Source organism: Haplochromis burtoni, unplaced genomic scaffold (genome assembly GCF_018398535.1).
Source record: "Haplochromis burtoni strain Fernald_Lab_line unplaced genomic scaffold, NCSU_Asbu1 Contig_461, whole genome shotgun sequence".
Lineage (NCBI taxonomy): Eukaryota > Metazoa > Chordata > Actinopteri > Cichliformes > Cichlidae > Haplochromis > Haplochromis burtoni.
In genome coordinates, this window is record NW_024582822.1 from 360,324 (window position 1) to 383,918 (window position 23,595).

The 23,595-nt window shown below is 43.4% G+C and overlaps 1 protein-coding gene across 4 annotated transcripts; it reads left to right on the forward strand.

Moving 5' to 3' along the window:
* The first annotated feature begins 1,445 nt into the window (after positions 1 to 1,445).
* LOC102313234 (phosphatidylinositol-3-phosphatase SAC1-B) lies at positions 1,446 to 22,639 on the forward strand. 4 transcript variants are annotated; one of them, XM_014341347.2, is made up of 20 exons: positions 1,448 to 1,870; positions 2,270 to 2,367; positions 3,652 to 3,726; positions 3,833 to 3,960; positions 5,930 to 6,079; positions 8,451 to 8,510; positions 9,209 to 9,242; positions 9,592 to 9,693; positions 11,034 to 11,119; positions 12,092 to 12,178; positions 12,265 to 12,333; positions 12,481 to 12,560; positions 12,657 to 12,755; positions 12,839 to 12,977; positions 17,034 to 17,103; positions 17,607 to 17,679; positions 19,427 to 19,520; positions 21,079 to 21,171; positions 21,254 to 21,311; positions 21,388 to 22,639. In XM_014341347.2, exons 1-20 carry the CDS (start codon positions 1,842 to 1,844, stop codon positions 21,522 to 21,524), a joined length of 1,761 nt encoding a protein of 586 aa, XP_014196833.1. In that variant the 5' UTR covers positions 1,448 to 1,841; the 3' UTR covers positions 21,525 to 22,639. The 4 variants fall into 4 exon arrangements, with proteins under 4 accessions (XP_042069565.1, XP_042069566.1, XP_014196833.1 ...); XM_042213630.1 differs by having other exon boundaries at positions 1,448 to 2,367; XM_042213631.1 differs by lacking the exons at positions 21,079 to 21,171; positions 21,254 to 21,311; positions 21,388 to 22,639 and adding an exon at positions 19,860 to 20,940 and having other exon boundaries at positions 1,446 to 2,367.
* The last annotated feature ends 956 nt before the right edge of the window (positions 22,640 to 23,595 follow it).

Consider the following 23,595-nt stretch of genomic DNA (forward strand, 5'->3'; position numbering starts at 1 on the left):
CTTAATTGATTTTATTTTTGTACTCACTGTAGTCTCACTGTCCCCGTCACTCTCATTGTTCCTCATTGTAACACCACAATGTCATCTTTTATGTGATTCCTGTTCTACCTAACTGTATGTCTAAAATCTGATAAATAAAGTTTAACAAAAAAACCAAAACTTTTTAGCAACTCAAACAGTTAAATAAGCCAAAGACACTGTCAGGGAGTTACATTTATTAACAGTTAGACACAGGCTAAGGGTTGAATCACACGATATCACAGGAGCATAGGTTTAGAGTTTTAATTGCTTTTACATTATGGAAGTCTGTGAATTTTAGCCAGTAAAATTAGTAAATTAATCAAATAAAATTTGTTTGCCCTATTTGCAGATTAATCAAAAAAAAATTTCCCACAACAGAGAGAGAAGTCAGAATAGATAAAAGAAACAACAAAAGTACAAAAATCTGTCCACAAAAGATTAGTGCAGTGAGACAGTAACAAAATCAACCGTTAACATCAGCGTCTTTTTTATACAAGAAAAGTTCTGGTGGGGTATAAACGATGAATGATTTCAAAAGACATTTTCTTTACTTTGTTGGTTAACAGGAATTTCGATGGAAAGGTCAAATTCTCTTCCACTCCAGGTCCCAGTATAAATTATTCCCATAAGGAATGGCCATTGGGACACAAATTGTGTCTTTCTGCACTGGAGTCCTCGCTGCATGCCAGATGGTGAGGAGAAACCCACTGTGTCTGTGTCACGTACACTGAGTGTAGGAGAAAAGAACTACTCAGAGCCGGATAAAGAAGGATTAGCTGTAATATTTGGTGTACAGTATCTCCATCAGTATGGCAGGACGTTTATGATTATCATGGATCATAAGGCATTGATACGTTTGTTTCATGAGATGAAGGTGGTGATACCAGAACGGCGTTCTTGCCCCATGCAGGAACAGCTACATCACAGTCGGGAATGAGCCGCGTGAAGGGCCTGGCCAGAAGTTACCTGTGGTGGCCACATATGGAGACTGACATTGAGCATGAGGCAAAGTCCCGCATTACTTGTCAAGAACACAGACACAGGCCTGCTGCACCCCTGAGAGTGGTGAGCGGTGCAAACTTTCAAGGAAAAAAGGAAAGAAAAGAAGCAGGAGACCTCTGGAGCATATGAGAGACTGATAATAACAGGAAGGGGCACTCACAGGATTTTACTGTTATAGTGAAGTCTGTCGGATGGCTGGTTAATTAGTAGTGAGTGAAATTTGAGTAAATTTTGTGGGGTTTGTTTTATATTTATATATATAAGGTTAAGTTTTTATATGGGTATTTTATTTACTAATTAAACTACAGAGTAGTTTCAGTTAAAGCGGGAGGAACATTATGAAGTAACAGTTGGTGCACACGGTTTTGACCACCAGGGGGCAGCAGTGTTTTGAGTGCTGTGCCGGTGTCTTTATGTCCAGTTCCGGAAATTAAGCGATGGCTGAGGTCGAAGCCGTCTCTGTTACTCCTGAACGCTCAAAATATTACAAAGAAATTAAAATTTGCTTCTGCTTTGCTCTGATGTGCAGAAGGACAAAACGTTTTTTTCTTTCTATCCGCCTGAAGAACTTTTGTAACGCAACTACACAACTAAATGTAGTCCAGTAACGCGTTACATAAGTAAGGCGTTACATTAACGCCTTACTGGAAATGTAAAGATGGCATTTTAACCAATGCTGCTTATTGTTCTACAGAACCGTGTTGTTCCGGTGTCCGGCCGCACGTGGAGCTCGCTCACGCTGCAGGTGGAACGAACGCTCGCGCGCTCACAGCTGACGGCGGAAGTAGCCTGACGTCACTGAGATTTCGGGAGCAAAGATGGCGAACACCTTCCAGAGTTTCAGCTTGTAAGTGCTGCAGAACGAAACAGTAACATCACACAGCCTGGTTTACGGTCCACGCTGCGTGGAGAGGCGTGCCCGTCTTTAGTAGGAGTGTAACTACAGCGACACGTTTGAGTTCCGTTCCGTCAGCTTCTCGTTAATTGTTGAGGAGCTGACGCTAACGTCCATTTTATCCCAACTTGTTTTGTTTTTTTAAACAATTTCAGTTGTTTCTAATCACATTTAAATAACACATTTAAATATGGACGCGAGCAAACGCAACTTAGTAACTGAGCTTCTAAGCGAGGTTAGAAGATGTGATGGAGCAGTTCCAGAGCAGTAACCGGCTCCTTCAGCGCTGTTAATGTGAGCTGCCCACGGGCTCATGGTGGCTTTTAAACCGGGTCTTGTCTTTCGCATCAGGCGCACCACACCAGAGAAGTTTTACATAGAAGCTTGTGATGATGGCTCCGTGGATGTCCTGGCTATTGACAGGGTGTCAACTGAGATGACTCTAACAGGTAAGCAAATGGACACGCCCCCTGCCAAAGGTCGGGATGCTGTCTAAAAATGTAGAAGAAAACAAACGACTGAGACCATTTAAACCTTTAATGAAAAGCCCAAGGCAAACCTCTGCTCTGCCTGAGCAGCCAAAGCACTTTACACAACCTGCCTCATTCACCCCGCAGCTGTTTCTGTGTAAGCGCTTTCCATCTAACAGTCACACTCCAGCCCGGGTCGCTACCTTGCCTAAGGATATTTGGCATGTAGACTGAAGCACAGGTAGCAGATGATCGGCTCCACATGCTGAGCTGCAGCTCAAAATGGCATTTAAGTTTATTGTTATTTAAATATGGAATTAAAGAAAGTTTATAAAATTCAAAAGATTTTTTTGCCAGTCTTGATAGACACTTTTTATTGTGCTATTTCTTACTTCCTGTATCGTCTGTTTTTGTTACTGTTTGGACTGGAGCACTGTTAATTTCCCCTAGAGATCAATAAAGTATTCTGATTCTGATTTGAGCCATAGTTTATTTATAAAGCAATTTATTAAACAACACATGGCCGACCAAAGTGCTGTACAACAGGAATATAAAAAGTACAATAAAAACATATAAAAATACAATAAGAAAGACACTTTAAGTAAGACTTCAGTATATCTAGCTAAACTGTATTTTGTGTGAACATTAAAATAGGAAATGTTTTCTAGATCTTATAAAAAACGAAACAAAAACATCTCCCATTAAATTTAGTTGATTTGGCAGATAGTGATTTAGATTTCCCGTCTGCATGCTAAACATCCTCGAGCACGATAGTAACCCCAAGTTGCTCTCTGATCCATCAGAGTGTGAATGTTTGATTTAAAGCATAGTTAAAAGCGCTTGTATAAATGGGCTGCACATAAGTGGTGCGCATTCGCTGTCAAAATAAAAGACGTGCACCAGATAAGAAGTTGGACCGCACGTTTGCGTACATAAGATATGTGACCACATAACATCCACAGAGTATTTTGATTCTGAAGACAATGTGTGGCTAAGTGTTAAACATGTTTGAGGGTACTTTCCTTCTTATTTCTTATTGTTTTGTTATTTCTTTTTTGGCGTGGGCTGAAATTGTGGGAGTGCCAAGATTTTCTCTGATCTTCAGTTGATTTCTTTTCTCTGTTGGGCTGCAGTAAGTCTGGAGAGTAGATCATGAAACGATAATAGATGCCCTCCTTAGTTATAATTCCAGCTTCGATGATGTTACAGATATATTTCCTGTGTCCATAAAAACCATTGTTGTGTCCCTGTTGCCCTTCTCAGTGAGACAGGATGTCCCTGCATCAGCTGAGACCAGGCCAATATGTGGACTGATGGGAACTATACGCTTAGTGGCAGGTAAGATCAGCATGCACACAGTATGGAGATACATTATTTTACTGTGAAATATTGGAAGTTGGATAATCCAGTGCATTTTTGCTCTGCTTTCTCCTTTTTCTGGAAGGCATGTACCTGGTTGTCATCACAAAGAAGAGGAAGGTGGGAGATCTGCTGGGCCATGCTGTGTGGAAGGCTCTGGACTTTGACGTAATCTCCTATAAAAAGACAATACTGCACCTCACAGACAACCAGGTAGTGTCTCCTGAATGTCTTCTGATTCTGCGCCTTAGTAGAATTTAGCAGAACAACCTTTAACAGCAGTAACACAAAGGAAACACACCACTGTGGAGGACTTTTGTCCTCTTTACGGAGTTCCTTCAGTTCACTGAGGTTTGCAGCCACGTGTTTATACACAGAAATCTAAAAGTCCAGAGAGTTTTGAACTTTAAATGCAGCAACTGCATCACCGTCTTGTCTTTTTTCAGCCATTGTGTTACAGATTTGCTGCTGAGCTTGAGATGGATGTGCTGCTGACCCAGTTTTAGCTAGGCTTTGCTGTGGAGCACACGTGTTGGCCTCACATTTGACGGTAGATACTTTGGTATGCTCATGACTTCATGGTCCACTCGGTGCCTGTCAGGTCCCCGTGTCCTGTGGATGGAAAACAAATCCAAATGACTCCTGAAGTATTCTTGCTAATGTGTTTGGTTTGTGCTGTGCACTACGGCCCAACATCTCCTCTATTGCACAATCTGACAGGAAGTTAAATTTACTGGGACGTCCAATCGACAAGATTGACCCGTAATGATTATGGTTTGTGAAAGAATCGAGAACGAGCGTGTGGATAATCTTTCTCACTGATGGACACCAGTGATCTCCACGGGCGTGTCTTTGGAGAGTTAGTGCACTCCCAGAACAGTGTTCCTGAAGTTAAAATTCAATTAATTGAATTAATTTTTTAAGCAAATTTGTCAGATGGTTCAATAAACTCTCCATTAAAAAAAGAAGAATTGTTTTATTGTTCAGAGTTAAAACGATGTCACGTTAGAATATTAAGTTTCAAAGTAGTTAAACTTGTTCCAGTGAACATGCTTTGATGTGAGCTTTGGCACTGACTGCATGGATCGGGTGGTTGAGGTGCAGCAGAAGGGTGGGAGTCAAGGCCGTTTCACATCGGGTGCAGCACGCACTACACTGACCGAAGGACCAAAGATTTGCACTGGCTGCTGCGCTCTGCTTTGTGTTGTATTATGTTTAAATGTTTAATTCAAAAAACGTATTGCTCATTTCCTTTGTAACAATCCCAACTGGTAGTCTGAGCATAGAGTTAACCCCGAACACAGCCCGGTTACGATGCGACCCTTCAAGTTTAGCTTGAATAGAATTGTCTGTCCATATGCTAATCAAGGCTACGTCCACACGTACCCGGGTATTTTTGAAAACGCAGATTTTTCTATGCGTTTGCACCTTTCGTCCACACGTAAACGGCGTTTTCGGTCACTGAAAACGCAGATTTTTAAAAACTCCGGAAGTCAATTTTTGCATTTACGTGTGCTATGCCCCAGCTTTGTTTACTATTTCCCGCCGAGGCTTCTAGACTTCTGATTGGCCAACATTTCTGCACGGTTAGGAATATATCGCCGCCTGCTGCTTTGGCATGTTCATAGCAGCGTTTTCCTTCATTTCTGCGTTTACGTGTGGATGGGATTATTTTTTAAAACGAAAACAGAAAATCTCCGTTTTCAAAAATACCCGTGTACGTGTGGACGTAGCCTCAGTCCAAAACCTCAGTTTCTGTCCATTGACTCGCTCCGTCTCCAGTTACCGCCGTGCTGTCTCGCTTGTCTTCTCCGGAGCTGATAATTGGCGTCTGTCTTGTGTCAGCGTAAAAGACAGATTTCATGCAACATGACCATCACACAGCAGTCGCTTTCTAAAACATCGGATATGCATCGCATTCAGCACCACATATGAAAGTGACCCAGGTCCGATTTGAAAATATGGGATTCGTGCCGTTCACACTGTCACAGCAGGGTCGTATACGGGTCACATAGGGTGATGTGCTTTCCCTGCAGTGTGAACGTAGCCTTTGTACGCATGTTCAGATGTTCCTTACGTGAAACATTATTGCTCAAGCAGAGATCACAGCTGCTTCACCCAGGTTGTATTGTCGGCTTGTGTGTATCTCTTGCTTTGTTGCTGGATTTATTTCTTGTCGCAGATGCAAGACAACAAGACCTTCCTGTCCATGATTAACAGCATGCTTCATGCAGACGGTTTCTACTTTGCAACCGACTATGATCTGACACACACTCTGCAGCGCCTGGCAAACACCAGCCCAGAGTTTCAGGAGATGAGCCTTCTGGAGAGGGTAAGATGTTTCTGATGTAAAGTCTTTGAACTGTTTGTGTATTTGGACGACTGTGTGGCTGCAGTTCAGGGCTTAGCTGGAAGCACTTCTTTTTTCAATAATGGTTTAGAGCAGGGGTGTCCAACTCCAGGCCTCAAGGGCCGGCGTCTTAGATCTCACCCTGGGTCAACACACCTGAGTCACATGATTAGTTCATTGCCAGGCCTCTGGAGGTCATTTAGCCATTTAGATCAGCTGTGGATCAAGGACACATCTAAGACCTGCAGGACACCGGCCCTCGAGGCCTGGGGGCCCCTGGTTTAGAGGTTGGTTTTTTGTTAAAATATGGACGTGTCTCAGTCACTAATTCCACATGTACCAGTTATCACTAACAGGGTGTTGACCAGCAAAGTTAAGCTTTTTAACGCTGCACTTGTTTAATTCATTCAAGTGTGAGCGAGGAAGATTCAATTCAATTTTATTTATATAGCGCCAAATCACAACAGAAGTCGCCTCAAGGCGCTTCATAGATACAGAGAAAAACCCAACAATCATGTGAGCCCCTATGAGCAGCACTTTGGAGAGCTTGTATCTCTGACCTCGGGTAGGGTGAGACCATCAAATCATGGTTAAACATGTTGGACACACAGCGATAAATGATCATAATATGGAAATCCAACCAAATTCTATATACTTTGCTTCCAAGGAGCCAGACTCGGATTTTCTTTTTTTGTGTTGAAAGTGCTCTTGAGCAATAGTTCAGGCTCCTAACTCACGGCATGAACCTGGGTTGTGTCTACACACAAAAAGGCAACTCAGCAGCGAACCAGTTTTAAATTAAAGTCTGTTTAGGCAGCCTATCACAAAACAACATCATTTGTTCCCATTTCTACTTGAATATGGCAAAGATAACACCGTTTAATGTTTTTGCACCAACAAGTTGATTGCCAAAGAGCTCTTAAACATACCTTAGTATACTGTTTGGTGCTTCTTAAAAATCAGAGGCCGAATAGAGGAAAGAGTAAAAGCTACAGGACCTGGACACAGGACATGAGACATGCGTCTGGATTGTCAGTTGAGCCTGTTTATCAAAGCCTCCTCAGGAATGATAGCAGAGTGGCTGTCAAGAATTTATTGTTAAGGATGGGAAGCAGGGAGAAAATGCTGAGGTATGCCGAATCACACGAGAACAGGATTGAAAATCAACAAGTCTGATGAAGTGATGAATCCGAACATTTGGCTCTTATTATCATCGCTGTGCACACGGAGGTCTAAAGAGAGGTCCAACAGTGAGTGTCTGCAGCTATCAAAATTAATGGCATTATGAATGAAGAAAAGCACCATCAGATTTTGCTCCACTATATAAGAACTTCTGGAAAACATCTTGTTGACAGCAGCATTTTACATTTGACCCCAAACATGCTTCCAGTCCAGGAGAATCATACCTGAAAACCTCACATAACACTGTTCGGAGCTCAGACCTCAACATTATTGAAGCAGTGTAAACAGTGTAAAAGACAGCAGAACATCCAAAGAAGATCTCTGAATGTTCTCCAACATGCCTGGAGAACTACTCAAATCAACTTTATTTACACAGCGCCAAATCACAACAACAGTCGCCTCAAGGTGCTTTATATTGCACAGTAGATCCTACAATAATAGGTACAGAGAAAACCCAACAATCATGTGAGCCTCTATGAGCAGCACTTTGGCGACAGTGGGAAGGAAAAACTCCCTTTTAACAGGAAGAAAGAACCAGGCTCAGGGAGGGGCGGGGCCATCTGCTGTGATTGGTTGGGGTGAGAGAAGGAAGACAGGATAAAGACATGCTGTGGAAGAGAGACAGAGATTAATAACAGATATGATTCAGTGCAGAGAGGTCTGTTAATACATAGTGAGTGAAGAAGAAACACCCAGTGCATCATGGGAATCCCCCGGCAGCCTACATCTATTGCAGCATCACTAAGGGAGGATTCAGGGTCACCTGGTCCAGCCCTAACTATATGCTTTAGCAAAAAGGAAAGTTTGAAGCCTGATCTTGAAAGTAGAGATAGTGTCTGTCTCCTGGATCCAAACTGGAAGCTGGTTCCACAGAAGAGGGGCCTGAAAGCTGAAGGCTCTGCCTCCCATTCCTGAAGCTGCTGAAGAGGCTTGAGACTGTGTTGATAACTCAAGCTGGTCATACCAAATATTGACTTTCAAGTTTGTTAGGACTGTAAGAACTCAGTATTATCATTTATGCTAGAATATGTTTCAATGAATTGCTGCACCTATTTCCTGTTTTCTTAACAAAATATAAAGAACGGGGTGGTTTAGGACAGAGGACTGTACGTTATCTCAGTTAATAGTAGCTTCGGCTTGATTTGCAATTCTGTATCTGTTCTTGTTTCAGGCAGATCAGCGATTTGTGTGGAACGGACACTTGTTGAGAGAATTCATAGCACAGCCAGAGGTAAGATCCAATTATTTAGTGAGTAAGGAAGATTATAAAAAGCACAAGAAAACATTTAGCATGGTGAAGGAAATCCCTTCAGTCCATAAGGCTCTAGAGTTTGTTTCATTGTGAGCAATTAAGAAAAGAAGAGAGGCAAGGCTGCAGTAATCCAAAACACACTAGAAGCATTTCTATGACTTGATGAGGAAAACATCAACCATCAAAGTGATGGAGTGAGGAAAAGTGTGGCACAAAACAAGGTAGGATGATGAGCTCCAGCACCCTCTCATCTGATGAAAATTCCTAATGTACTGATCATTTACCTGCTGCCAGAGGCACCAGGGTGAATTCACTCCAGCAACATTTTACGATTTAGCAGGAAAACGATGGTACATGTAGCCAACGTAACCAAGGAGCTTGTGTCATGGAAACTTTGAAATGTTCAAGTCAGTCAGCGAGACGACTTGAGGAGTTGATGCTGTTTTCAGTGAATCGTGTCACAGCAGATGTGTAGCTGCAAAACGGCTTCAGGTAATAAGTTTGTCTCCTGCAGTTCTATACAGAAGCAAAGCTGCTGAGCTCACCGTCCATTTTTCATTCTCCAAAATATGTGTAACTGTGGAGAAGGTCCGCCTGTAGCAGACAGTTTCATTTCAACCTGTTTAAATATTCTGCTGCTGTACATAGAAACATTTAGCGCTGCTCTCCTTTCACAGCTGCACATGTTTGTGTTTCCTGTTGTCCACGGCTGTATCCTTTCCTGTTTCCTTAGTGAATGGAAGCTTTCATGTTACCTGTGTAAAGTGGAACTTTACTGGTCTGTGCGCTCTAAATGCTTTGTTGTGATTGCTGGAGCGCTTTTTTCTTCTTCTTGACAGAAAACTATCAGATGAGTAATAACATAACAATAAAACATCCAGAGGACGTTGTTTAAAAATGTACCGCAGTGTAGATGTTTCGTACCACTAGACTAAACTTGAGTAAACCTTACAAATGTTTCATACTCAATTTTTTTTGGCAATGAGTCTTTAATGTCATATCCCTACATGTGGTGATGTTTCCTGTCAGCACTGTTGTGTCCTTAACACGTGCTAATCAGTCATCGCTGTGAAGTCGAGCTGCATCAGTGGAAAGGTGTTTGAGTGGAGCGTTATCTCCAGGAGGAGCTGTTTCAGAGCAGGGGTCCGCTACTATGTCCGAGGTAATTTATGTCCTTTGAGCTAGGGCTGGGTTTTGATGATCGATTCATCGATTAAAATCGATTCTGGCTTGGATAACGTGATATCGATTCATTAAAATCCTGATTTTTTAATATAAATGTATTTTGCCCAAACACCAGAATCTCAGGTGAAACCTCACAAAATATCAACAACCACCAAACATTTAAAACAGTCAATGAGAGCAGGAGCACGGACTCTGCACAGAGACGTGAACACACAGCTCGACCCGCCGACGGATCAGGATCAGTGAGCTGTGACTTTCTCACCGACGCCACGGACACGGTCGGGGCTGACAGCCGACAGCTCGCCGACTCTGATGTGTCGGCGGGTCGAGCTTTGTGTTCACGCCCTTTTTGTGCTGATTCTGAAGCTGTTAGTTTATCTCTCTCTAAACAACATTGATCCAAACTACGCTTCACATAAACATCGTCATGGACTCACTCTGACTTTTGCTGTTTTGCACGTCATGCACAGCTCTCTCTCTCTCTCTCTGTGTACTTCAACAACAGTTTCCCGTCTACAAACCTGTTTTCTTCATTATTCGCTTGCTTGTTACGCACAAGTCTGTCGTTGTTTACAGGCTGTCGGCTGCTGTTTTTTCCTTTTACTAAGAAAACCTAATTTCTGCTGTTCAACAGGCTTCTGAACAAATTTAAACTTTTTAAAATTATGCAAAATGCAAAACGCCGTGTCTCTAATAAAACTGCTGTAACTTCAGAGGTGATGTTCATTGTTGATTAATGGTTTTCTTTCGTTTTTGATTTACTGCAGAATATTTTTATAAAATCCCAGAACAGGAAAATCTCCTTCATGTGTTTCTGTTTTATCTTCAGCTGCTTTGACACAAAGGCCTCTGCTGTGACGCTCACACCTTTGATAAAGTCTGGAAAGTGTCAGCTTCCTTTTTATAGATACAAAAATATGTAAATGTGCTGATCTGAATTATAATATTTCTGACTGTCTGAGGCAAAATTTCCCAGATTCAAATCGAATCGATTCTAGAAACCAGCCTTACTTTGAGCCCTGACCGAATGTTCTGGCTGCTTTATGTCTCTGAAGAAATGTTCTCAGTAAATGCATTTTGTGGTACTTTCTTCTGTTTTTATAACAACACTAAAAAGATTAGAAGAATTTACAGAAAGGATATTGTTGTTCTGGGAGGATCCTGCTGTGTTTGACACATACTATCCACCTGAGCAGTGTAGCAGACACAGCCTGGCTCCACCTGTTGCTTAACTGCAGGTGGGTACATGCAGCGAGCGCACGAGTTTAACCGAGTTTGTCAACAGTTTTTGTGTGTGTTTGTGTGTTTTTGTTGTAGGCATTGATTCAGAAGGACACGCTGCTAACTATGTGGAAACAGAGCAGATAGTGCAGTACAACGGTGCAAAGGCTTCTTTTGTTCAGGTGAGCCAAACACTTAGTGCTCCAGCAGAGATTACATGAAATCTGCCGTTCAGACCAACGATAGCAAATAGGAAAATGGTCAGTAAGTGAAGGAACATGGGTCCAAAAGCTTCCTTCAGTCTGTTGGCTTCCCAGGGTGCAAAAAAGTTTACTCTAAAAACAATGTAAAAAGTTGATTCTGTTCATCTGGACGAAGCGTTTCATCAGGTGACCTGTGAGCGAGTGTGGCATTTACTTACCTGGATGATTGAAGACAAATCGTGTTCAGAAATTCAACAGATTAACATCTAAATCACTGCAAAGGCACCTGGGACCAAGTCTGGGAGAATGCTAAATATCTGAGTGCAATGAAGTAAAAGCAGTCCAAATGCAAGTCTCACACCGAGCCCACGTATATAACTCAGGCCTTACTCTGCCCTAAGTGTAAAATAGAGGTGGACAACCTCACTCACTGTCTGTGCTCATGCAGAAAAATACAGCAGTATTGTTCATAAAGTGTGACCTGGATCAGATCTCTGCTGCCGTCGTGTTTGCTGCTCCGAATGACAAAATTAGAAAAGCAGCTTTACAGGCTGTTAACATCTGTGCAAGCAAGTGCGTCCTTTTGAACTGGATCACGGACAAGGCCCCATCTAAACCTCAGAGACAGTGGACTGTACTGGAATGTGTGTCATTGGGTTACCTAACATGCGAGTTACATAGTAGGGACAATGTGTTTGATCAAATATGGGACCCTTCATGTTGTTTGGATATTTCAGCTATTTTCACACAGGCGCTGGTTTAATGTAACGTATGGATGTATAGCTTAATCTATTAAAGTTAATATCTTAAGCCATACATGTCTCCACAGTTGGGTCTTTTTGAGCGGCCAAGAGCTTCATGGGCTCATCCTGTAGACACGCTTCAGAAACTCTGCCTTCTCTGGGTCTCTCCTCTGATTTCAAATTCTCGTTGTTAATGGTGTGTTTGCAGACCAGAGGCTCCATCCCCTTCTACTGGTCCCAAAGGCCTAATCTCAGGTACAAACCAAAACCACAGATCAGCAAAACAGTCAACCATGTAAGTTCTTTACATGCAGATTCAAGTGAAAAAACAAATACTTGTTGTTTATCTTCATTTCTGAAATCTTCCTGTTTTTGTCGTAGCTGGATGGATTCCAGAGACACTTTGACTCCCAGATCATCCTCTATGGAAGACAAGTCACTTTGAACTTGGTGAGAACAATCCGTTAGCTACTGATTTTTGCATTTACAAGACCATGATATAACCTCACAGTCAAATGAAATAACAGCAAACCCACACATACCCATTTGCAATCGTTTGCAAAGGCTCTTTGTTTTATTTGTTCTGTTCTTTCACAGATAAACCAAAAAGGCTCAGAAAAGCCGTTGGAGCTGGCATTCGACAACATGGTCACAAACTTGGGTAATAGCTTGATCAAGTAAGATTACCACTAATTCAGCCTCAGGCTTCATCTGTCTGGCATTTACTCGACATCCAGCTTTCCTCAGGTAATTAAAGCCTCGCTTTTGTCTAGGTACATAGCTTTTGACTTTCATAAGGAGTGCAGCCACATGAGGTGGCACCGCCTTCAGATCTTACTGGACATGGTTGCTGAAATGCAGGATGACTTTGGGTCAGTGAGCTAGTAGAGCAGCTTGTGTCTGTCCAATAGCAATACACTCTTCATGAGAAGTAATGTTGTGCATATGGATGCAGATATTTCCTAGTGGATGCAGATGGAAAGGTGCTGTTAAATCAGGAGGGAACTTTTCGGAGCAACTGCATGGACTGTTTGGATCGTACAAATGTCATCCAGAGCCTGCTGGCCCGACGCTCTCTTCAGTCACAGCTGCAGGTATTAAATGCATAGTCACAAATAATAATGTGTAATGGTTCTCACATGCAAGAACTTGCTTATCCTTCAGCACCATCAGGAAACCTTGAAGTACTTTACTGTACAAGCACATTTACACACATTTAGACGTATGAGTCATAAATGTTTTCTGTTCATCACCACTGTGGATTTTAAACCCAACAGTCAGTATGTGACTAACGTGATTCAAGGGTTTAACAAAAACAGGAATCCAGCCTGTTTTAGGAAGTTTTTCCAGTCAGTGGAAAGGACCCCAACATTTTGAGGTAGAGCAACGCACAACCATGTTTTTCATATACTGCTCTTGAGCTTTTCCCCTGCAAGCTAAATTCTGAATTCTACTGATGGCTGAGCTGGTTACCCTCAAGGTTTGGTGAGCTCTGTGGTTTATTTGGGCTCTCGACCCGTCCTCGAGCTCCCTCGCTTCCATTGGACCGTATTTCCTTTTAGATTGCTGGAATTCATTTTTCATTAACTGCAAATCAGTTAATGTAATAATTTTGCTAAACTCCTTAAATCTGAGCTGAAAGTCATTATTTGGTTTAACACAGTACGTGTGCAGAGGCCAAATTACAGAAGTGCTTTCATGTGTAAACAGAAAGATGCACAAATAAATAAACAGCATGTGATACTGATACGAACATGATACTGCTTTATTTAACTGGTGATGATTAATTGTACACATTACACCTTGATACAAAGCCTGTATAAAGGTAAAGGCTCAAATCTGTGTAACCTGTTTGCACTGTGCTCAGTCTGAGCAGCCTTGAAGTGGCCACTTTCTGCTTTAATGCTTCCTTCAGGTTGTTGGTCCGCTTTGGGGTTTCACTGATCCCTAACAATGTGGTCAGAGACGATAAGAACAGTAACAGACTGAACTAGCTCGAGTCTAAATATCCACAAGATTACAGAGATTAAATGTATATCGTGTACATTTTACTCTAATCTATAAAACGTCGTCAGTGGAGGAGTTGTACAGGGAGATGGCCACAGACAGGAAGGATTTCCTGTGGCGTTCAGTGGTGCATTATGGGTAATCTCAGCCTCTCAGTGAACGTGCTCCTGTGACTGGCCAGCATGTCATGGAGGTATTGTCCAGCCTCATCTTGGACAACATCCGCCTCTCCGACACCACCTTAAGGAGTCCAGCTCCGTCCCCACAGCATTACTGGCCTTACGGATCAGTTTGAGTGTTTTGGCATCTGTGACCCTCAGCCTGCTCCCCCAGCGTGCAGCAGCATAGAGGATGGCACTGCCACAACAGACAGCATCGTCTGACAGATGTTAAAAGACCTTAACCACTTGTGCAGTGTTGTTTTTAATCCAGTCCAGGTTATTATCTATGTACTCCAACGGACTTGTAGTCTTCCACGATGTCCACTTCAACCCACTTCCCCCAGTGCTCTGCCTCTTCACTGTCACTGATGCATTCATGATCAGAAAACCTCTGATGGCAGGTTTCTGTGCAGTGGCTGAAGTCTGTGGTGTACACGGTGAAGAGGAAAGAAGAGAGGACGGTCCCTGTGTTGCTGATCACCTGACACACAATGTTGCATCAGCAATCCAGGACACCAGAGAGGCATCCACCTGCATCACTGTCAGCGTATCACCCAGGAGGGTCGGCCTGATAGTGTTGAACGCCTGGAAAAGTCAAAAAACATGACCCTCACAGTGCTCGCCGGCTGGTCCAGATGTGCATAGACACCATTGAGCAGGTAGATGATGGCGTCCTCCAGGCCTGCCTGGGAAGTCAGTGACACAGGTCTGCAATCCTGTCGACTTTGGTACAGGACCAGGGCAGGACGTCTTCAGCACTGGGAGCCTCTGCAGACTCAGACTCATGAACAGAGGGAGAGAGTGGCTGAGCGTTTACTGCAGTGTCAAATCTGTTGAAAAACACATTGAGCACATTAGCCCCTTTTTAATCGGACCTACTTTGGTCAGCTTGCTATGGCTCACCACAGTTGGTTTTCCCTTACACTTGAGTAGCACCTAATGTGCCTGGTTGTTGTCATTGCTGCCTAGCATCCTGTAACGTAGTTAGTATGCAACATGAATGGTACAAAAAAGGTGGAAGTGGAGGCGTCGATATACCCGCTGCTCGGTCTCTGGCTTTTCGTCAAACTCGGGGACCGTGGCTTTGTTTCGTATTTCCCTCATTGCCGGGTTACAAGAACGGCAGGTTTGACTTTCATGAACGAGACGCTCTCATGACTCATCGAGTGACGCTACTGACCAGCCAATCGCTGGGATGCAGTCTGACGACGTCACCTGCTTAGATCGCTTGGAACCCCGGCGTACCGGCCCCAGCTTTTAAGGAGCTCCTGTCTTTATGCCACTCCACACCTCGCTCATGCTGTTCTGCTCCAGCTTTCTCCGGTAATTATTCTCTGATGTTACCTTTCAGTAACTGAACCGTGCTCACCTCCTCTCTATTGTCCAGTCTGAAGGCCTTCTTCTTGTCGTTGAGGAGGGCTTTGATGTCCTCGTCACCCACAGCTTGTTATTTGGATAACAATGTCTGAGCTGGGACAGTGTAGTCGGTGAAACACTCGCAGTCTCCCAGTCTGTCACAAAACAGCCCTGTAGCTCCGCTGAGGCCTCCTCCGACCACCTCCTAATACTACTGGTGGTCACAGGCTCCCTCTTCACAACAGGCGCATAGTGGAGGGTGAACTGAATCAGCTTTTGTCTGACCCAGCCAGTGGGGGTACAGAGGAGACTGACATTAGCATACAGTAGGTCTAAAAGTCTCTCCCCCCTGGCGGGACCGACCACATATTGTGTGAAGTTGGCAGTGACGTGTTTGAAGTCACCAGAGAGGCTGTAAGCTGAGTCTGTACCCGGCCAATGGGAGAGTGAATAATGTCACATGCAGCTGTGAGCTGTGGGGTAGCAGTGGGAGGAACATAAACAGTCACATGGGTCCTGGGTCCAACAGCGCACAGTTCAGTGTCCGGGCAACAAATCCACAACTTGATTGTTATATGAGCAGAGTTACACAACCGTTTGTTGCAAGAACAGCAAGCCCTCCTTTCTGCTTACCGCTCACAGCTGGCGCTCTCGTCTCCTTCCTCTCTCCCCCAACATGCCCCCCGGTTCTGTTGCAGGTTTCTTCCTGTAAAAAGGGAGTTTTTCCTTCCCACTGTTGCCAAGTAATTGCTCATGGGGGTTGTGTGATTGTAGGGTTGTTTCCTTGCTTTGCAAAGCACCTTGAGGTGATTGTTGTTGTCTGTTGGTGCTATATAAATAAATGAAATGGAACTGAATCAGTCCCAGGCCTTTATGTTGGTGTTTTTCTTTACACTTTCACCATCATGTCAGCATCTGCTTCTGTCCAAATTATAAATATGACATCAAAGAGCAAATAAAAGTATCTGAGCACACAGTTCATCAGTGAGTTCATCTAGCTGAAGGACTGTTGAGCAGCAATCTGTTGATGTCAATAAACTGGTCATTGATCATGATCAGGAGTACGTCTCCTCCTGAAATGTGATTAATTTGCCCTAGATGTAACTGTTTGCAATTCTTCTTGGCCTTAGTTGGTGCATTAAAGCTAACCAATGACAACAAAACGTTCTGTTTGCACTGCTTTGCACTGTAGTATCTGCAGCTGTGTCCGTAGGGACAGAGGCCACATCACTCCAAGGTCACCTGTTCCTCTGAGAATAGCAGACTTGTTGCTGAGCGGGTTTTTGAAACCCTGCTGTGTCTATGATTGTTCTTCAGATCTGGGTGCTCCTCCTGGCACCTTACAGTCAAAGTAGTCCCACTGCTGTCTGCAAATGCACTGGAATTAACCATTTTGCAGTGGGATTATATTTGCTTTGATTCTTCTAAATGAAGGCAGCAGGTAAACAAGGAAAATGTTTGCATAACCTCTTAAGCCCCAAGCCCAACTGATCTCCTGCCTTTTGCCCCCGTATCAGGGGGCGTTGGGGCTTAAGAGGTTAAACGAGTTAAAACAGGGCTGTATTAGAAAACAGTGGCATTCAGACTCGAGAGCATTTGACAAAAGGTGTGTGTGTGTGTCTTTAGAGGATGGGAGTTCTCCACATAGGCCAGCGGATTGAAGAGCAGACAGACTTTGAGAAGATGTACAAGAATGGTGGGTGTTCCCTCACACAGCTGTAGCCTGAGTAGTAACAACTAATCAGAGTTTGTTGTTTTCATATCTAAACCCTGCCTAATATGCAGCTGGTCCTTTGCATGCTCGCAAAACCTTCTGGATCCACTGATTTTTACAGGACTTGTAAAGGGCATTGTGTGGTAAACACTGCTTCAGTTTGATACGCTCTGTCCCAGCTACTATCTGGCCAGCATGATTTAGTCTTTGTCACAGTTTTACACACACACTGAGCAGAAGACTGGTCTCTTATTGCACTCTTTGACATTTTTGCTTCATGGTTAGACTATAACTTTATAAAACATTTAGTCATTGAACATTCCCACACATTGATACTCCAGTGAATGCATCAGAGAGCGTCTCAGGGTTCAGTGTCTCGTTCAAGAATACTTTGTCATGCAGACTGGAGTAGCCAGGGCTTGAACGACGAACTCTCTGATTAGTAAATGACCTGCTCTGCCTCCCCTTCTGTGTTTCACACACAGCCTGGGCAGACAATGCTGACGCTTGTGCCAAGCAGTATGCTGGAACTGGTGCCTTAAAGACTGACTTCACTAGGTGAGTGTTCACAGCAAACACATGCTAACAGGTTTTTGTTTTAGCCCTACCTGTCTTCAAGTTGTGCCATCAGAACTGACACTCGTCTCTTCCATAATGAGGTGAAAGCAACCACCCACTCTTTCTTTGGAGTAGCTATTTCCTTTTAGTGTTTTGTTTCTGACTTGTGCTACAGTCGATTGTACTCAGTTAAAATATAAGGAGTCTTTAGAGTTGCAATAAAAAAAAGGGAACGGTGATGCTTTTCATGTGTTCATTGAACACACAGTAAAAGCTCCCAGAAAAGCCAAAATAAATGATGTCTTCAAAAGTGTGGATTGTAGATCGGGATGCACCGATCAAACTTTTCCAGTTTCAATACGAAACCAACACCTTGGCTTTGAGTATTATCGAGAACAGTACCAGTAATTAATGAACATGTTATGTCTCACTGTGAGGAAGACACTAGCAGCATCAGACCCAACGGAAAAACTGTTTTCCTACTTAAGAATACAAATTGGGGGCAGCAAGAATGGCAGCACCTCCCTCTTCCCAGCCACCTCCTCCAGGTGGCCTCTTTGCAAGGAGAAGCAACAGTACTCTGAGACCCTCTGAACTCCTCACTAGGGATGGGTATCGTTTCGGTTTTATCCGATACCAGTACCAAACTGGTACTTTTGAAACGGTGCCGGTGCTTAAACGGTGCTCGAACCGGTGCTTAAAGCAATGGAAAAAACACAAACTTTGTCCAAAAACCTCTCATGTTTAGCTGTTTCCCCTTTTTCTTTGGTCATTTTAGCCTTTTTGGCCAGGGTGAAGGGAGATCTGCCATCAAACAAGAAGACAGCCGCATGTAGCTATGATGGTGTTTGCTAGTTCACCTTACATGCATTAATGTAATAACGTGGTTAGCCTACTCAACGTAAATTACACACGAACAACATGAAGCTACTCACGCAGAGAAGAACGGCTGCTGCTGCATCATCATCCTCATCATTTCTGCTACACTGGCAGGGCTAGGGGCCAGGACTCTCCTCTTCGGGTTCTTGGGGGATGTTGCTAACTCCGGGTCCGATAACAGGCACCACACCCGCAGTAGATTATCGGGGTCCCAACCTGGGAGCAAGGCCTGGAGAGGGAGCTTGGCGGAGAACGCCTGGTGGCCAGGCCACTGTTCTCTGCCAACTTCAAGAAGGAAATGACCCGCCTTCTTGTAGGTTTGACACCCACAGGAGATGCTGTAGGGGTTGGGTCCATTGTGTGTTGGGCAGTGGGCAAGAGCAGGAGCCCTGGTGAACTGATCCGCAGCTTTCGAGGCTGGCTACTGGGACATGGCGAGGTTCTCAAGGGTGTTCATTCTGCTGTCCTGCTGGGAGACTTCAGTGCTGATGAGGGCAGTGACAGCGAGACCTAGACGGATGTGATTGGGAAGAGCGTCCTGCCTGGTCTTTGCAGCTGTTGCTGGTTAGTGTTGGTGGTTAATACCTGGTTCTAGCCTGCAGAGAAGTCTAATATTTAAAGATCACTACAGCCGCACATCATCAGAATATTACAGTTTGTTTTGTTTGCGAGGGCAAAACCAAAAACCCAAATTGGATCTTGCTCTTAAAGAAAGTTTCTAACTGGCGAGAGGTTCTCCTCTGCGGACCGTCCTTGAGCTCCTTCATTTTCCTGTGAGTTCTGTACTTTAACACTTATTAAAATGATAAAGTAGCTGTAAATGCTGCTGCTTTTCTTAATGGTGCTGAATTTCATGTTCATATTTCAGGACAGGGAAGAGAACACACTGGGGACTGCTGATGGACGGCTGGAACTCGATGATCCGATATTACAAAAACAACTTCTCTGATGGCTTTAGACAGGTGGGTACCAGAGACGAGCTTCATGGCTGATCCACCAGAGTCAGAGTTACAAATATATGAACCCAACAGAGTAAATTATTCACCATTTGGCTCCAGCCAGCTAGTAGAGGCACTTCCTGCCTTCGTGCTGCCAGTGAAGCAGCTGCTGCTGTTCTGGACATTTGATATTGCTTTTTAGTAGCATTTCATTACCTGATTTCTGCATTCATTTAGTGGGAAGTCAGTGGTAGCTGCCTCAGTGCACAGCGGCAGCGGTTGAGACAGATGTTGAGAGATTAATTATGAATGGAAATGCTCCGTGGAGTCTAACGCAGCAATGACGACTGCCTTCTCAAATAGAAACACATGATCACAGCAGCAGGAGTTGCTGCAGACCAGAAGCACCACTGCTGCCTGCTGCTGCCCTGAGCCGGTCCTTCCTCACATTTGATTGGCAGCAGTTAACAGGTCATGTTTCATATCAGCGTTCTTTACACGTACAAACTGTTTAAATTAACCTTATTATGGTCTCACCTTTACTTATGAAGTCCACACACCGACCCTTTGTTCCTTTTTTGCACCATGGACTCACGAGCGCCCCCTATCAGTGCCTCGTTGCATGGCAGGGCACAGTTTGTGTGAGTGTGTGCAATCAGATTGTTTCATAAAAAATAGTTCACAGATCAAACCATTCGATAAAGAAACGATTTCATTTATTTGATTATCATTATTATTTTTTTATGATGACCTCTGCTGACCACACGTCACTGGTGGGTTCAGGTCGTCCTTTATATGCTACTTCATTAGTGTGGACTTGTGTGAATGCCATATTGCAAAGTGAAATGAATCTGTTCCATCAGATACTACAGCAATATCACAATATTACAAGCTGCTAATGACTCTCACATAATCATCATGTTATGAGTAATCAGACCGCTGCAGGTAGAGTTCGCTTTACAGGCACGTATTCTTTTAAAATCAGGCCGTGAGCAGCAGTGCTCAGCACTGATGCTGTGGAGATTTGGACAACACTGTGAAATGTAAATAAAAACAGAATGCAGTGATTTGCAGATCTCATTAAGCCATATTTCTTAGTCCGAATCAAACATGGAAACATGTTTAACATGAGAAAAATATGAGCTCAGAAAAGCTCAGAGACGGGGCCATGTTCCCCACTTCTTTTAACAACAGTCCAGAATGAAGAAGCCTCTGATGAGAGGTGAAAAGTCTTCAAACACGTCCAGTCTCACTCTTTTAAAGCCATGACCTCGAGGAGCTACACACCCTTCAGTGAGATAACTGCTGATCCCCTTAAAGACATCTTTGGTTGCTCTTTTGTAAGCAGAGACAAAAACTGTTAAGCTGTGTTCAGTGTGGTCCTCGTTGCTTTGTTGCATTCTACACATCAGTAATGACATCGGTAAAATCTTAAACCTGCATACAAAAAGACTTCAAAGTCACTGCAAAATCTTTTGCATCAAAACACAATCCAGCAGTTAAAACTGTAATTCATATAGAAGAGCGTACCTGTGATGATGCCGCTGCAAAGCAGAGTTCAGGTGGGCTGTTTTTCCTGCAGGATTCCATCGATTTATTTCTGGGGAACTATGCTGTCGATGAAGCTGACTGGACCACTCCACTGCGAGACCCCAAGGACTGGAAGTTTCTGACAGTAAGAAGAGCTCAAGAAGCTCGACTCACAACATTTTCTTTTTCTGACGTTTTTAATGTGATGCCGCTTTTCTTTCTTCTAGTTGCCCATCATCATGGTTGTTGCCTTTTCCATGTGTATAATCTGCCTTCTAATGGCCGGTAAGACTAACTGCAATAAACTGAATGCAAATAAATTTCCTCCACTGACGCAGTTCGACCTGTTGTCTCCTGTCAGGTGACACGTGGGCTGAGACGCTGGCTTACGTCCTGTTCTGGGGAACAGCCAGTGCAGTAACCGGTGGGCTTATCCTCTTTTATGGACGGGACTTTGTAGACGCTCCTAAGCTGGTCCAGAAGGAGAAGCTGGACTGAATGTGTGCGTGTGGAAAGCAGCTGGGCCCTCGCAAACTCACCACCTCGTCCTCGTCATCACTTTATCTGCATCAGCAGGCCTGGAGCCTTTACTAACGCTGGAGCGAGGAGGTTGGTGGGCAGCGAGGGTGGCTTTGTGCACCACAGCAGGAGACTGAAGAGTGCACAGGCCTGCTGCTCTCCACACTGTAGCGGACTGACGGTCTGTCTGAACTCGACACTGAACTCAGGAGCTGTTCTGACCCGATGTCTTTGTTCCTCATTTAACTGGAATGCTGTGGACCTGTTTAAATGTATTTCTTGTTGTTCTCCACCTCATTCCTTTTATGAAAACATGGGGATCAGACTTCAAACAGCATAGCTGTGAAGATATTCCTCATTTGCAAATTCTCATGTAGAACTGGTGTGTCCTAGGTTAGACACTGCCTGTGGTTCATACTCTGCGTTTTAAGATCAGTTTTAGCTTGAATGGTTTTAGCTTCTTTTCTGGAGTGTTTGCAGGGATCCAAGTGTGCTCGTCCTTCAGAATCCAGTCAGCTAGAACACGATTTATGGTTGTGGAGTTAGAAACGGTCCCTTGATGAAGAAAGGGGATTCATCCTGGAAACCCTGGACCTTGAGAAAGAAAGTTGTCATTAACTCGTTTTCTTGTATTACAGTGAACTATTTTGCATGTCACTTCACCAGAGGAAAAACACTCCATCTGTGTCACTGTGGTACTAAAGGATAAATCAAATCGAAACAGTATTCTCTTCACAGAGACACCATCGTGGCTGACAGTGCGCTGATGTTAGGCCGATGTCATTTCTTTGGCTCCAAATTAAAAATGACATTTATAAAAATGTTCGTCCTCCAGGTCTGTGCATGTTCATGTATTTTGAAAACACGCCTGGAGTCTTCAATATCACTTCAATTCAAATGCTTTATGTGTGCTTTATATTATCATTATTAATAAGACAAATATCTACAATATAAAAGATAAAAAGCCCAACAATCAGCGCTGTTGTGACAGTGAACAAAGCCGAGCCCAGCGGGCTGTGAGGGGCAGCAGAGGGACCCGTGTGGAGCTGCGTCGGGGTTTTGCTATTTAAAATAAAAAAAATGTGTTGAATAAATTTGTTTTTTCAGCTTCAACTTTATTTGTTTGGTGTCAGATTCCTTTTTCCCGTTTTTAAACACTTGAAGTTTGTTTTTGTGAAGTCCAGTCTGTAAAACCAAATGAATGGTGAAGCACTACAGAGCTCATGCTCCCTGTGTACTTAGTACACACTCATTTAATTCCAATCTTTGGATAATAATACATTTTATTTGGAGGCGCCTTTAAAGACCCTCGAGGTCACCTTACAGTAGTATGAAAACATGAGTAAAACATTTTTTAAAAAGCAAGCATGAAAGTAGAAAAGGAAAAAATAGATTTATTTATAGAAAGCTGAATCTGACGGCACCGCTGTGACGGCTGCAGAAGGAACTGTGTGTGTGCAAACTGCCTCTTCAGCTTTGATTTTACCCTTTATCATTAAGTCACACCTTACTGTTTAATGGTGGCCTACTTGTCTAACTGCACATAATCATTAACTGTTATCTCTTTGTCAAGATGAACTCTACTGAACTGAGACTGCATGAGGCAGTTATGTAATTACAGGTGTGCCCGTCATTTGTTGTAGAGTCGAAGTATCAACCAGTGCAGATGAGCCTTTTTGTACTTTGTTCTCAAAATCAGCTCAGTGAGTTTTCAACATGTAGTTTGTACCTCAGGAACGTCCAACACAGCACCAACGAATTACCGTTATCATCTTTGGATCTCAGAGGGGAATTTGGTCTGTGGTTATGTCAATAAGAAGTACAAATCATTTGGTTTAATGTAAAGGTTTATAGAGAACAGCTGAGAAGTGGAACCCCATAAAACTCTGTGACTAATGTGTTTGCAGGCAGATTAATTCATATGGTTTGATGCTTCAGGGTGATATTTACAGATAGATTCAATTCAATTTTATTTATATAGCGCCAAATCACAACAAAAGTCGCCTCAAGGCGCTTCATAGATACAGAGAAAAACCCAACAATCATATGA

Bases quoted from the DNA above. Each gene is read 5' to 3' on its own strand.
- LOC102313234 (XM_042213630.1), top strand. From the start codon at position 2,232: ATGGTGGCTTTTAAACCGGGTCTTGTCTTTCGCATCAGGCGCACCACA. The intron at 3,961-5,929 runs GTAGTGTCTCCT...TTCTTGTCGCAG, and splicing joins TGCACCTCACAGACAACCAG to ATGCAAGACAACAAGACCTT. The intron at 9,243-9,591 runs GTATCCTTTCCT...CGTGCTAATCAG, and splicing joins GTTTCCTGTTGTCCACGGCT to TCATCGCTGTGAAGTCGAGC.